Genomic DNA, 14,087 nt, shown 5'->3' with positions numbered 1-14,087 from the left:
GGTCTCAGGAGGGCGTTGGGTTTGGGGGCCGTTTGGCACGCTGCGATCGGTGCTCTGCAAACCATCTGTAGAGCACCAGAGGGTTGGCTGGGCAGCACAACCAGTATATCTCACGTCATCACCCAGATTCCTTAGAGACTTTTGGGAGTGGGAGCCGATGCTGCTGTGGACGACGTGTCGGAAGTATTAGCCTTTGAGCCCAAGTTTGGATATGCAATGTGCCTCAGAAGTGTGTTTGAAACAGCCTTGCTCTGAATGGTGACAACGTTTGCTGCAAGAGCAGGGATCTCTCTTCTGCAGGGACTGACCTACGCAACCCAGAAATATCTTAAAGAGAGCATCTTCCCAGGGAGAGAGAGAGAGTTCTGCAGTTTTTCTGAGAAATTGGGAATGAAGGAACAGATTTACTCTTTCTTGTTTATTATCTTATTTTTGCCTAGCAATGCATTTCCTTGCTTCATCTCATTGCTTTGCCACTCTCTCCTCTGCCTTGACATTTGCCTTCGCCGTGGCCTTGGGCTGCTGGAAAACTTGTAACTGGATACAGTTGTCAGCTATGTATCTGCACTTGTGTCTAATTGAAAGGATAATTGATTCAGCAGCCTTCAGCAATGCCACCCAGTGGCAATGCTGCATATGCAGATATCGCACATTCGCCTGCTCTCCGTTTGGTTCCTGCGTTGGGCAATCTGCTGCCGCGTCCAGCGCTGCTTTACTCCTACACGTGTCTTCTCCGTGCAGCCCGGTCGCAATGGCACGCTCGTGCGCTGGAAACGCTTCGGCTTCAGACACAGCAAACACCGTTTCAGTGCCAATGACAGAAGGGTTGGTGACATTGAGCCCCTGATGGGATAGCAGAGTTTTCAAGGTAGTAGCTGTCTTCCCATGGTTGATCGATATTTCCGTCATGGCACGGTGGAATGGCAGTTTCCTGGGATGTCATCTCTGGATAAATTTCTAATGCAAGCATCTGACTCCAGGCTCTGACATACCCGCTGAGCTCTTTGCTTTCTCTCAGGAGTTTTTCCTAAACTCTTTTCACCTGGATGCTGCTCACATGCCAGAGTGTGACAAGCGCTCTACGGCTCCAGAGCAGAGAGTGTGTGGCTGCTCCCTGCAAGAGGCGAAGCCAGCTGAGCATCCGCGTGAGAGATGCTTTTGTTGAGCCCATCAGCATGCCTCATTGAGGAGCTCCTGTCTCCAGTGATGTTCAAAGGATGGCATTTAATTGCACCATGTGAGGAATGTTAATGCATGAAGTCTTTCGGCATTTGGAGTCATCGTCAGAAGCTGTTCCCTCTAAAAGTCAGTGGAGAGTGACCCACATTGCTTTTTATGCCTCTGAATGGGTCTACTGAGCCTCGCACACGAGAATAGCCATGAGGCTGGTTATTTTGTGCTACAGCTTTACGTTGTGAGTGTAACTTCATGGAGAGGGAGAGGCTCTTGGTGGCAGGAGGAATTGCACCATCTGTGAGTAGGCTGCTCTGTCTGTGCTGGATGCTCCTCTGGTGCTGGGGGGTATCACTCTACACTGTCAATGCACAGATGTAAACAGAACCACAGCGATGCACCAACTGCAGAGAGCTCCTCTGCGAACTGCACATGTGTCCGACCAGCTGGGAACAGAAAAAGCAATGAAGCAGGAGTACAGAGAGGAAACTTCTGCTCCTTTTCTTGCTGTTCTCCCAGAAAGGAGATAGCAGGGTGAAAATCTCTCCCATTTCTGAGACCACACTCCAAAAGTTTCCTTACTCTCGTGTAGCTGTTTTCCCCATTGTGTTTGTTCATGCTGAATGTTTTCTTGAGTGTATCATTTGAAAAACTCCTTGATGTTGAAGTGAAAAGGTGAAATGCATTTGCATAGAAGAACTTTACAATTTATTATGAAGATTTCAAATTATTCTAAAAAAGAGGAAGAGTAGGGTGATACCACTGGAGAATCCATCTCTTGTCTCTGACTTGCTCAGCCGCCACCTCCCAGTACCAATCAGACCGTTGCCTAAAATCAAACAAGCCGGGGCACAGCTTCATTTGACACTACTCGTGCCAACTGTGGGCAGGTTATGAAGTGTTTCAACAGGAGATTAATCCCTTTAGTCACAGACTTATTGGAGGAACTAAATATAGATATCTATCTCGCAATGACCCTTGCTGGGACCAGGGACGAGGTCATGAGAATCACACAGTGAGAGACAGAGTGCCTGCCATGGCAGAGAGGACAGTCCCTTGCGTGTCTAGAGCCAGACACCCACTGAAGTTGATAGGGACGCTGCTGTATTTTAATTCTCAGGAATCTTAGCTTGAGATTGCATCTGTTTCCATCTTCCTAATCAAAAGCAGTTCGGTTTGTTTCATCGTTATCCCAAATGTTGTTAAATCCTACAAATCCTGAGCTTAGATTGTTGGGGTTTTTTTTCCAAAATACTTTCTGAGCAGTGTGATAGATCTGCTCGCCCCTCTGGCTGTGTCCTCAGGCCTTTATTTCCTCCTGATATCCCAACAGCACGACACTACTCAGGGCAAAATTAGTTTGCACAGGCGTCTGAGGCAGCTCGGATTAACGCAGAGGAAGTCCACCCGGCACAGCAGTTAAAATGATGGTAACTCTCAGCCTCTGTGCAACCCAGGAGCTCCCGCTATCGATGCTCTTGGGGAAGCTGCGCTGACGTTTTGGGAAATGCTGGCAAAACAAAGCCACGCTATGGATTCGGCTTTTCTACGAAACGTGCTTAACTCATCCCCTATACTGTGTGTTGTGGCTCTTGCAGATCCTAGTGCTGCCGTTCCAGCTGGCGCCTAAAGCAGAACCAGCTGTGGAGTGAGATGTTCCCATGGCCGGGAGCTACTCTGTCCGCTCTGGTAGCCAGTAGGAATTACTGAGCGGTACACGAGGGATGCTGTGCTATTTCAACCAGCAAGGTGGACCAAAGAAATTGTTTACTTTCTCGGCATATAAAACTGAAAACTAATTGTGCTTTTCTCTTTCCTCAGGGTCTAATGGGTTTTATTGGTCCAGTGGGGGAGCCTGGAATAGTGGGAGAAAAGGTAAGATTGCTTGCAATGAACTGGTTGTTGTAACTTTTGCAGGATGAGGGAGGCTGGGGCGGGAGGAATATTGTGGGGATTTAAGTTATTGTGTCAGTGCAACACCCAGCTGGGAATGCAGCACATCCAGGGTGTCTGAGCTAGTCTTGGGCCAGGCAAAAATCATCCACTTCGGATTTAGGAATTAACATGCACTTGCCCTCCAAGGAGATGCTGTCAAATGTTCTCTGAAAATTTAAGCTTTATTCATTCATAATCTGCCAGAAAGCTTGTATTTAACAGTCAGTCTATTTTTCTTCTGGGGACGAGGGACCCATCAGCGCTGTGTTCCTGGTCAAGGGAGAAGTCCAAGGAGTTTAGATTACAGACAGATTTGTGCAGAGATGTGCTCACAAGCCCACGCTGAGTTGTCAATGGGGTTGCGCAGGACCAGGGCTGAGCCTGCACCGAACAGGAGGGCGCAGAAAATTCTTAGGTGCGGAGAAGGTATAAGAGTGCAGCCACCTATCTGAGCAAAGGCTGGTCCAAATATTTCCCTTTTTATTTGATGAGGACCATCTGGTCCGGCTGCCCCTCTGGTTGCATTGGGCACACTACTAAGGGCTGGTGCCCTCTTGTGTACAGTACAGATACGTGCTTCTTTCAGGAAGAAAAATGGCTTTATTTTCCATAAAAATGTAAATGGACATTAATTTGTTTTCTATTAGAGTGTAAAATTTTATTCAGGGGTAGCTTCCAAAGACAAATCATCTATGTCATTCATTGTAGCTCAGTTGCCGACTGCTGGGTTTCATTGGTGGTTTAATTATTCACAGTCCAGCCATAAAGATAGTAAAGAGCATAAAATGATGCATTCCACACATCAGTTCTCTCGCGCGCTTTTATTACTTCAAGCCCTGTCCTCTGGGTAATGATGTCAAGACTCTGTGACAGTTACACTGTGTTCGCTGGAAATGGGTTTTATTGCTTGTCTGCAGCGGCCTTTGGAAAGCTCGTCGCACTGATGGTCTCTGGTGGGGCAGTAGCAGAAGCAAGCTCAGTCCAAACTGTCAAGGCACACAAGAAGTAAAAGGAATGATGTGATGTGGGCTGCGTTTTACAGAAGGAAAACAGAGGAATAAAGAGTCTGTGATGTGTCCAAGGTGCCTGAGCAAGCTGTCTCAATGGCAGCTGCAGCCCTGAATCAAATGGGGAATAAGGGCTTTGCCATGCAGGAGACGTGGGAAGATCTTTTTCCCCACTCCAGTAGGTTCACATCTGGCCCTGTGACTTCCATGCCAACGCTTTGACCACATGAGCTGTCCTCATCTCACAGATCGACTCTGTAACACGATGATGTTATGTTGGTGTCCAGGCAAACCTGGGCTATCCTTTGAAAATCTGCCTTAGGAGATCCTCAGCACATCTGTGATTTCTATCAGACTTCTCTACCAGGACACACTTACGAATGACAGAAGTAACTATCATCAAAACAAAAGCTCAGCCAGGCCTCCAGTTGGCATAGCATCCTACGGCTTACTATGCTGTTGTGAGCTAAATGAAGTGGGAAATATGCTTTCATTAGACATAGCTGAGTCAGCAATCTCCATCCCGAGAGCTGCAAAACTTAAGACTGAAGCCAGTAGAATCCAAAGATTATCAAAGAGAACAATACAGTTAATACATACTTAATAAAATCCGTGCATTCGGGAGGTGGGGGGAAAGTCCTTACATTGGTTTACAAGGGCCAACTGGTGACTACACGAACTCTGGGGTTTGTTTTCAATAAGCTGCTTAGAGCCCAGAAAATATTTCCCCTTACACTTTAGCTGTTGGAAGGTAGGTCAGATTTTGGGCGTAAGCTACTTGGCAGCATTTGCTAACTCCTCCTTCCTCATCCCCCCAAGCACATAAACGTAACACACCTAATTCCCAGTGTGTTACTGGGGCTGCGAGGGAGAGTAGAGGCAGTCGCGGTGGGAATTGCCCCCATCTCCAAAAAGGAGCAGTCGACGTCCCATCTCTAGAGCTGTGCCTTCGACTCGCCTTTGTGTCACAGGTTGTGGTGGTGCTCACGGAGGTGTACACCTCGTCTCCCGTTGTTGGCTGAGCTGTGGGGCCGAGGATGTGCACAGGGGAAGTGAGATGTTCTGCATGTGGGGATAAGTAAGAATTTAGGAATTAATAAGCGATTTTTTGGTATGATCATTTTTTTAATGCCAAATGGTGCCTTGTTTTGAAAGGGCTGATATCTTTAGGGTGGGCCGTGGAGACATCTGGCTCTGAACCCCTCATAAACACGGGCCTCCAGATCATTGTTATTTGCACTATGGCCTCAGTATGAGGCCCAGGATAGGCAGTCCCCCCAAAACACCTATGGTCTCCTTCTGTAAACACCAGCTGTCTGTTCCATGCAGCATCTCTGTTTTTTTCCAGATTGAATTCCCTGCTCTCATCAGGGCCTCATCACCACAGCTTTCAAATCTGTGCCTCTAAAAATGCCAGAACATGTAGGGATTATGATATTGCAGAACAGAGAGGGATGTCATGCCTTGGGTGGGAAGGGCTAGAGATCTCCTGGGATCCAATCCTAGCATTGTGTGGAGTTGAAGGTGGTCTTGACCACATTGCTTGTTCTTGTTCCTCAGTGTTTGATGGCAACAGTAAAGTCCTCTCTCTTGGGATATGGAGGATTTGTTAATTCTTGCTGTAGTCCTTTAGCTACTCTGATGAGATGGATACTTGGAAGAGGGTGATGATTATTCTGTATTGGAAGTCTTTCTGGTAGAAATTTAATGGCATAGACTGCAGCTTGTGGATCTTTTAGTTGTTTCATTGCACTAGATCCCCGTTGCTGCCAGCTCAGAGCGCTTGTTAGCCAAAGTCCTCACTCTTCCCCACGCATCTGTGTCTTTCCTAGGGTGACCGTGGCTCAGTGGGACCCCCAGGCCCTCCAGGAGTCAAGGGGTCGATGGTAAGGAGTAAGTCTGCATTCTCTCGCTCTTGCTGCTGCCTCTCTCTCTGTATCCTAGCGAAGAGTGCAGCTTCTTATGGTCTTTCAGTTACACGAGAATAGCTGCAAATTCTTCCTGTGTCTGTGGGGATGGGGATGGCTATTTGACTGACTGGGGATTGAGGTATAACCTCATCCCAGCACTCCTGTTCAGCAATTTCCCCTTCAGAGAAACACTGGGTTTCGACATATTCTGCAGCTCCATCAGCTGAGGACCTGTTGTGTCAAGCAGAGCTAACTAGGAGCTACAGGCTACGGTGCCTGAAGGACTGCCTGTTTCCAAGGATTCTGGCAGCTAAACAGTTGGGATCCAGGAACCGGGATTTCCAAACCTCTGTTGTTCACATCCCGCCAAGTTGCCAGGAGCAGCTGGAGATGGGGGGATCCTCGTTTAGGAGTTTAACAGAGGGGACCTCAGCAAGGTCTTGTCTTTCTCTGACACTCCTGTGTACCATAGCATAAGACCCAATGACAAATTTTCCCATTAATTCAGCCCGTTCTCTTCTGGGCTGTTCAGAAAATCTAGCCGCTTCTATTGCTAGCAAGGTTGGAGCTGGGCTTCTCCATCTGCCCCTGAGCAACCTTACCCTGACAAATAACAGACCTGCCTGACCTTGCAAGCAACCAACGATGCCTTTTTTCCTGTCTTCCCACTTGGAGGAAGAAGGGCTGAGCAGATCCCGGGAATTCACACCAGGTGTGTTCTTCTTCCTTCCCTTTTAGGGGCACCCCGGGACACCAGGAGGAGTGGGTTTTCCTGGGATCCCTGGACCAACAGTAAGTAAAGGCTGTCATCACCTTGTAACACTGTGCATCAAAAATCAGCATCCCGTGTCCTAGGCATTCACGGGCTGAGTCAAGCATCTGCGTCCCAGTTGATCTGAGTTTGGTATGAGCAAGAGATGTGGGGCAAGGGATGAGTGCAGCATGGGAAGAGATGCTAAAAAAAATCAATTGGTGCTTAATCCAAATTTTTATAGCTCATTTCCCTAATGAAGGGTCCAAAACTCACAACCCAGCCTCGGTCTTTTAGCGGAACACAAGCTCGCTAGCTCAAGACATTATGCAAGGCCCTCTGCTTCTGGTAGGAATGGGTGGTGGTGGTGGCGATCACCCCATACCATGCAGTGGCTGCATTGGCAGAGCCCCTCACTGGAGGGAGAGGAGCAGCAGAGCAGCTGCCCCCAGATGCACCCTCCGGCTGGACGGGCTCATCTGGTGCATGTGCAGCTGTGGCTGGAGCATGCAATTGCTGTGGAGGTAGATTTTAGTGTGGCTGCGGTTTCCCACAGCCGTTGGTCAGTTGGAGGTCCGGCTCTCCCAGCAGCACAAATGCCGCCGCCTGTTGTTTGCTGGAACCAAGAGAATGGCAGCTCTGGGGGGGGACAGAGGAATGGATTTTGCTCAGTGTGGGAATTCCCACAGTGGTGTTAATTGGGAGGAGGATCACAGTAGCGAAGTGCCTGGGCAGTGCCAAAGGTTTGGCCTCCAGATCGGCGACAGCTCTGCCCACTGCGGGCAGCCCGGGGATGCTCTGGGCCCACCGGCCGCAGCCAGCTGCTGTCTGGAGAGAGATTTCACAGTTGCAAGTCAATGGAGGTGAGGCAAAGAAATGGTGTGAGGTCATGCAGCACCATACGGTCACCCATCCCTACCTGGAGAGCAGTACTGTGGCACTGGCCAGGCCCTTACAGTAAAAGGAGCGTGACACTGCCTGCAGCCCCAGCGGTGAGGAGGCAGCTGGATATCTCTAGATGTCCCTTTTTTTAGCAGCTTTTCCAGCACATTAGCTGCTGTGTGACTTAGGGGTGGCCGGAGCATTAGGCAGAGCCTGCTCCGTGCTGTGGGCTCTGGGGGGGGGACAGGAGTGCCCGAGGGCAGAGGGAAGTTTTGCACTGGCCCTGTGGCAGAGCTCCCAGTCCTGAAGGGATATCTACTGCACCACTACCTACTACCTGTAGTTGAGGCTGAGTTTTGTCTTACTTCACTGGGGCGTGATGACAACAGTATGAGCAGAGACATCAGCTATGACTGGAGATGCCGAAACCTGTCTGCAGAGCTCTGGGAGCTGAGACCGTCCCCAGGTCCTTCCGCTTCCTTCAGTTCCCTGTTCTCCTGCAGGCAAATAACTAGCAAGTTCATCCAAGCAAAATGTTTCCTCCAAGACTGCATTTTAAAAAGTCATAATTCAATAAGTCAAACTTCCTCACAAAGCCAGTAAATCAAATAATCCCCTAATATCAAATCCCCACTCATTAACTCCAGCTGTTTCTGCCTGTTTCTCCACGAAACATTCATTATTTACTTTTCAAGCCAGATCTGAGGCATGCTGTTGTTGTTTGTCCTAAACTGTTAAAATCTTTGAAATTAAGCTCTCCAGTGAGCCTTAGCAGCTCCGATGGCTGATTAATTCAACAGAGGATGATTGGGAATGAGGAGCAAAGGTATAGTCAATGGTAGGAAACTCTACCCTTAGTTTCAGCTCACTGAGGCTTCTGAATTCCTTTTCCCTCTTCCTGCTCACCATCACGGTACATCTTTTGTATTAATGCAAAGTTTTGAAAGTCGTGTATACATATAGGTATATTAAAGGTCACTCATCTTCTCCTAAAGAGATCCTTGAAATTCCCAGCATGGTATCTAGTTGCTCCCTCAACATTTTGCCATCACAACGAATGTTTCTGTGTTTGTATTTTCATGAGCTATTTGGGACAGGCTGAGGCTTCCAGGAGGATATTCCAAATACCAACAAAAAATTTCATTTCAGTATGTGTTTATCATAAAAATCTCTATAAAACAGGCATTTGACACATCTACTGCTTGTCTGTGCCAGTCACTACTGACCTCACTAGCAAAACCGAGATTTACTGGGATTACAAATATAGTTACAGTCAACTAACTTTTCCATCTTGAGTGAGAACAGCTAAGCATTTGTCTTCTGAACTTACATGCCATGCAAAAAGATACCTCCGTTCCAAAAGCAAAATCTTTATTAGTGGCAGTGGTACAAGCAGTAGGAAGATCACAGTCCAATTTTGTTCTAATCCTTGGTGGAGTTTGCAGGGTTGACAGTTGGTAAAAGCTATTAATATATAAATAGCAAAACTTGATGTGGAATGTTTGAGAGAGTAAGAATGGAATGTGTCATTTTGAGGTTTTCTTTTCTGACAGTAGAAAGGCATTAACTTCAAATCCGGCTTTTTAAAGTTATAATACTGAAATAAGTCCTGCTAATTGAACATATCCTTTAATTTTTGAAACTGATAAATATTGTAACAGAAAGAAAAAAAAAGAAAAAAAGCTGTCTAATTTTCTTCTGCTTTTCCTGTATGTACATTAATGAATCAAGTGTGTACAAATCCAGGTCAAAAGAAAACCTGAACCCTTTCTGTAAGTGTAAGAAGAACAGGACCACATCCGCAACACCAACAGTCCAAATTAAATTAGCATCTATCTGCCAGTATGAATATTTATGCAGCACTAACAGGGCAACAGTTACTTGAAGATAAAATCAGCATTTGGCTGAAAAGGTCAAACTTGGATACCTAAGATGAGGTGTCTGATTTTGTATTTGGACAACTGAAAAACAGATCCTGGTTATTATTATTTTTGTACAGATACTGAGAAACAGCTGCTTTTAATAGCTTCGGAGGGAATTCTGGATGTTCGACTTCTCTTCAAATCACACCACTTACACAAACAACAGGCTGTAGATATTTAAGCATACGAACCTCAGCCAGGATCCTTGGCCTAAATGTTCATAATCCAAAGACACTCAGTGAGTTAAAAAAAAAAAAAAAAAAAGACCATTTATAGACAAGTAAATATGATAAGTTTTTTGGCAAGGGTTTAATGAACCAACCTGCTGGTGAAGGTTCTGCGTCTGAGGCCCCTGCAGATCACGTAAGGATGTGGGGTCTTGTCGACAGCTGCTGCCTTCTTCCTCCTCCTCCTCCTCCATCTTCATTTTGTTTCTCTTTTCCCCTTCCAGGGTCCGGCAGGAGTCCGTGGTGCGCCAGGGATAAGAGGGATGAAAGGCCGCAGGGTAAGCACTTTCCATCAGCTTTTACCCCTCTCTTCTTCCAGCTATTGGAAAAGTAATCTGGTGGGTTAGTGTCAGGGGGTGAAGATGTGCAGCAGTTGAGGTAGCACCTCCACAGCCATGTTTCTGCTGTGCGTAAAGACTGCGGTTGTTGAAGCAAGTCTTACCAGGGATGTGAATGCAAATGATGTGCACGGGCAGAGGGGTAGATTTTATCGTGGAAGTGGTCCAACTTGTCTTTTCCAACAACCTGCAATGTCAAAAGAAGGTTTACAGACATTTCTGGTGAGGATGGTGAAGATTTAGTCATCTGAAGATGCATCTGGGCTGGGGAAAAGGGTGCAGGTAGAAGACCAGAAAAGGTGCCTTTGCTGCCAAGGGAGAGAGAGCAGTTGAGATGTGAAGTGTTGTGATTTAACTGGAGGCAGATAAAGCAGGAAATGTTATGCCGTGACATAGAATTAAGAGACGAGGCAGACAGAAACGGAGCTGACAAGGAGCTGAACAGTCAGCTCTTCCCATTTCTTCGCTTTAAGTCTCGCAGGACTAATGTCTTCTGGCAGCCTTCCACCGGGTTGTGAGAAAGGTGTGTTTTGCATTGTCAGTAGAGCAAATTATAAGCATGTCTTATGTCTTTCTGTGGGTTTTTCCAGCCCGTATCATAAGGCCCTGATTTTATCTATATGTATCCAAACAGTACCACACTGTAAAGCACATGCGGATCATCGCTCTGCCTGGAAAGAGCAGACCCCAGCTTAGTAGCGGGTAATGCTAGCATCACTGACAGTGCAACAAGTACATGTTACACTGGATAAATCTTTCACAAGCACTCTGTGTCAGTTCACTTGTGGTTCTTCCTGCTCTGTTTGGGTGACAGCCGACAGCAGAATGACCTCTAGACCTGCCAAAGCTGCTTGTTTTCCTGCCTGTGACATCTAATCCACGTCCCACTGAGCTCCTCAATCTTTCTTCTTCTTCAACGGGACATTTATTGCAGGAGCATCCTTGCTCTGTGTTGTTTTTCCTTGTCCAGATGCTTTACAAAGTATTAATAGCGAGTGCACATGGGTTCTGCTGAATGCCCCAACAACATATTTTGCATTTCTCTCTCCGAGGACCATATGACATCTGTTTCCATGTTTCATTTTCAAAGATGAAGGCTGGAGTAAACTATACATTTTACCCACCCCCAGTCCCTGCTTCTACTGCAACTCCTGCTTGGGGAATTCAGGACAGCCAAGGATTGCATATGTTTCCCTATGCCAGGGCTAATACTCACTTCAAATAGCTGGGACTGGCCACCAGAAATGGAATAACCAACTAGAAGGCTTTATAACCACAGAGCTATGTACACTGGAACTGCTTTAAGCTTTAAAAGCACAGCTAGAAGGACACCAAGCCCAGCGGGTGCATATCAGGGTTCAGCTTTTAACATGTGGCTGGGAAAAACAGCTTCCTTGCTGCCGTTCTCTTTGGTGGGAAGGACCATGGATCTCATTCCCCGGCTCCGCTCTCAGAGGGTCCCCTGGGGAGCGAGGTTTCTCTGTGCTATGTAGCAGCAATTAACTGAGCTGTTCAGGACATCCATGATCATGACGGATGAGAAACTGGCGGCGCTTTCACAGGAGGCTTTGAATGGATGGCGGAAAATATCTCAAGGTGAAACTACAGCGCAGAGCTGAACGGGAAACGCCTTCTGAATGAACCCAGGCTGCCAACTGCACAGGCTCTTGGAGAGGTGGGTCCACCAAGGGGATCAGACATTTCTGCCAGCGCCTGTGATGTGTGCAGTGACAGGAGAAGGAGTCCCAGTGCTGCCTTCCCCCAGCTGCCAGCCGGGGATGCCAGCCGCATCCCCTGGCACTGAGCCTCTCCTTACGGCAGGCAGTTGCGTGCAACTGCGGGTTTGGGTCTTGGGTTGTGCAAGATTCACTCACATAAATCTTCCTCAGCTTCTTACTTCTGCGTTGGCCTAAAGTCCACAAGCCACAAGGACATTACAGCTGACTGTGCCGTTTTCAGCTCCACTCGTACTGTCAGGAATGACAAAGGTGATATTTATTGTCATATGAGGTAAAACCAAGAGCAAAGCTGGATTCAGCTCCTAAGAAAGGAGGTTGGCCGGCACAGCAGGGACCTGCCTTTGGGTGTAGCTAGATCCAGAGAGAGGGTGCCAAACCATGAGAAGAAATCCTGCAGGACACCAACTGCTGCCAGTGCTATCCATGCTCAAAATGACGTACCACGTGGTAGAGGCGTTCAGCTTCATGGCTTTGGGTTGCATTTCCTCTCCAGATGTTGATTCTGGCAGACCCTGTGCCAGTTGTTCCCCCTGGACATTTCTCCACTGAGGAAGCCCAGACTTCAAAGTGCACCCCGGCCGTGAAAACCAGAAACGCAGCAGTGTCTCTGTCTTGGCTGGCTGCAGAACCCTGCAAAAAGTCACCCCAGGAATTGCAGAACGTGGGTGTAGAACAAGAGGCAGCGCCCAGGGAAGAGGGTGCATTAAGGTCTTGATGTTGCCCTAAGGACACCAGTATCAGCAAGGGGTAAGCCTCTGCTAGCGGCGCTGAGCATCTGGGTCTGCTGCTGGTGCTCTGCGCTGATCCTGCCTTCAACACCCACTGCTGGACTGTGGCGTGGTGGAGATTTGGTGCCTTTGAGCACCGCAGTGATATAATCCACACAGAATTTCCGAGGCAGACAGACATCCTTTCTAAGATCCCCAGCAGAGAGGAGGAGCTTGGGCTTTGCTCTGAAATCCTACAGATTTCAGTGAATATGATGTCGGTAGGGACCAGCAGGTCTGCCTAGAGGATTTCTGGTTTGTATATCTCTCTCTCATGTTTTCCTTCTCTTCATACTCTCAGAAGATATTCCAGGCACATAGTATTCTTTCCTTAGTTTGTCCTGCTATTCTGGCTCTTGGTTTTCTCGGGGTGGGGAAACGATCCCCCAGTTGCAATTTCAGACATTACCCTCTGTCTATCCTAGTTTACAAAAGGGATGTAATTCAATTCAGAGTGGAAACATGAATGCCGCCTCCACCAGATGTTTGTGGATTCCATGAGCTCTGTTTGTGGATACTTCATTAAAGTAATTTTGCTTTTGAAGGAAACGTAAATAGCAAATATGGTTTTGATTGTGAAGAAGAATGGCAACTTTTGGGGGTCTGTGTTTACGTTGCAATAGCTTTTGTATTTTCAAGATATAAGTACAAATTTTTAAAAGAAAATTCTTTTAAAATTGTAACCTCCTTTTTAGTCATGACAGGACTATTGTTCCTTCCCACATCTTTGTTTAGACCATCTAACTGATACTGAACAATCTTCCACAAACACGTTTTCCCTTCTTCCCTTCCCTAAGGACAAGAAACTTGGACCTGTGAGCCCAGGTTTATTTCCCTTCATCCGTACTCAGTGTAGTGCTTAGACATGTGCTTAACATTCAGCGAGTGACAGCTATGCACATGTTTAAACCTAATTATTTAACCAAATCAAGGTTTAAATTTGGAGGCAGCTGATTCAGCAAGTCCCTCACCCTATCTCACTTAAATTGAAAAGCACATTTCTGTTAATCAGCTCCTTGCAGCAGGAAAACCTGTGGTCTCCAGCATTCTCTGCCAAGAATATCTATATCAAAAAGCCCAGGTATTGACTGAGAATCTCTACAAAAGGCTAAATATCAACTGGAGCCATGACTTTGCAACTCAGATCACAAAGCTGCCCCTGAAATCCTGCTGTAAAGTGACTTACCTTGCCCCATTCTTCTGGCCAAGGTGTCTGTCAATATTTCTGGCATCTTATCCTCTCACTGGAGGGGATGCTGGGTACTGGCTCAGGCCAGAGGAGCTTTTCAAATCCCAAAACGTATTTCTCTTTTCTGCTGTGCCATTCATTTATCAACCTCCTGCATTAACTATTGCCCAGGTGAAGCCTGCAAAGACGAGATAAGGCGTGCAGAGCTGTTCTCCCAGCACTCTGCCCAGGTGGGGACCGCTCTTCT

At 47.1% G+C, this 14,087-nt stretch overlaps 1 protein-coding gene across 1 annotated transcript in view; it reads left to right on the top strand.

The window, feature by feature from the left end:
* COL27A1 (collagen, type XXVII, alpha 1) overlaps nt 1-14,087 on the top strand; it is a 164,690-nt gene that overhangs the window by 98,958 nt on the left and 51,645 nt on the right. The window contains exons 25-28 of the mRNA XM_009888040.1: nt 2,995-3,048; nt 5,948-6,001; nt 6,764-6,817; nt 10,032-10,085. Coding sequence (XP_009886342.1) covers nt 2,995-3,048; nt 5,948-6,001; nt 6,764-6,817; nt 10,032-10,085 — 216 coding nt within the window. The remainder of the gene's footprint in view (nt 1-2,994; nt 3,049-5,947; nt 6,002-6,763; nt 6,818-10,031; nt 10,086-14,087) is intronic.

Source organism: Charadrius vociferus, unplaced genomic scaffold, assembly GCF_000708025.1.
Source record: "Charadrius vociferus isolate BGI_N301 unplaced genomic scaffold, ASM70802v2 scaffold56, whole genome shotgun sequence".
NCBI classification, from domain to species: Eukaryota; Metazoa; Chordata; class Aves; order Charadriiformes; family Charadriidae; genus Charadrius; species Charadrius vociferus.
The sequence above is the reverse complement of the archived record's forward strand: the minus strand, read 5'-3'. Positions and strand labels throughout refer to the sequence as shown.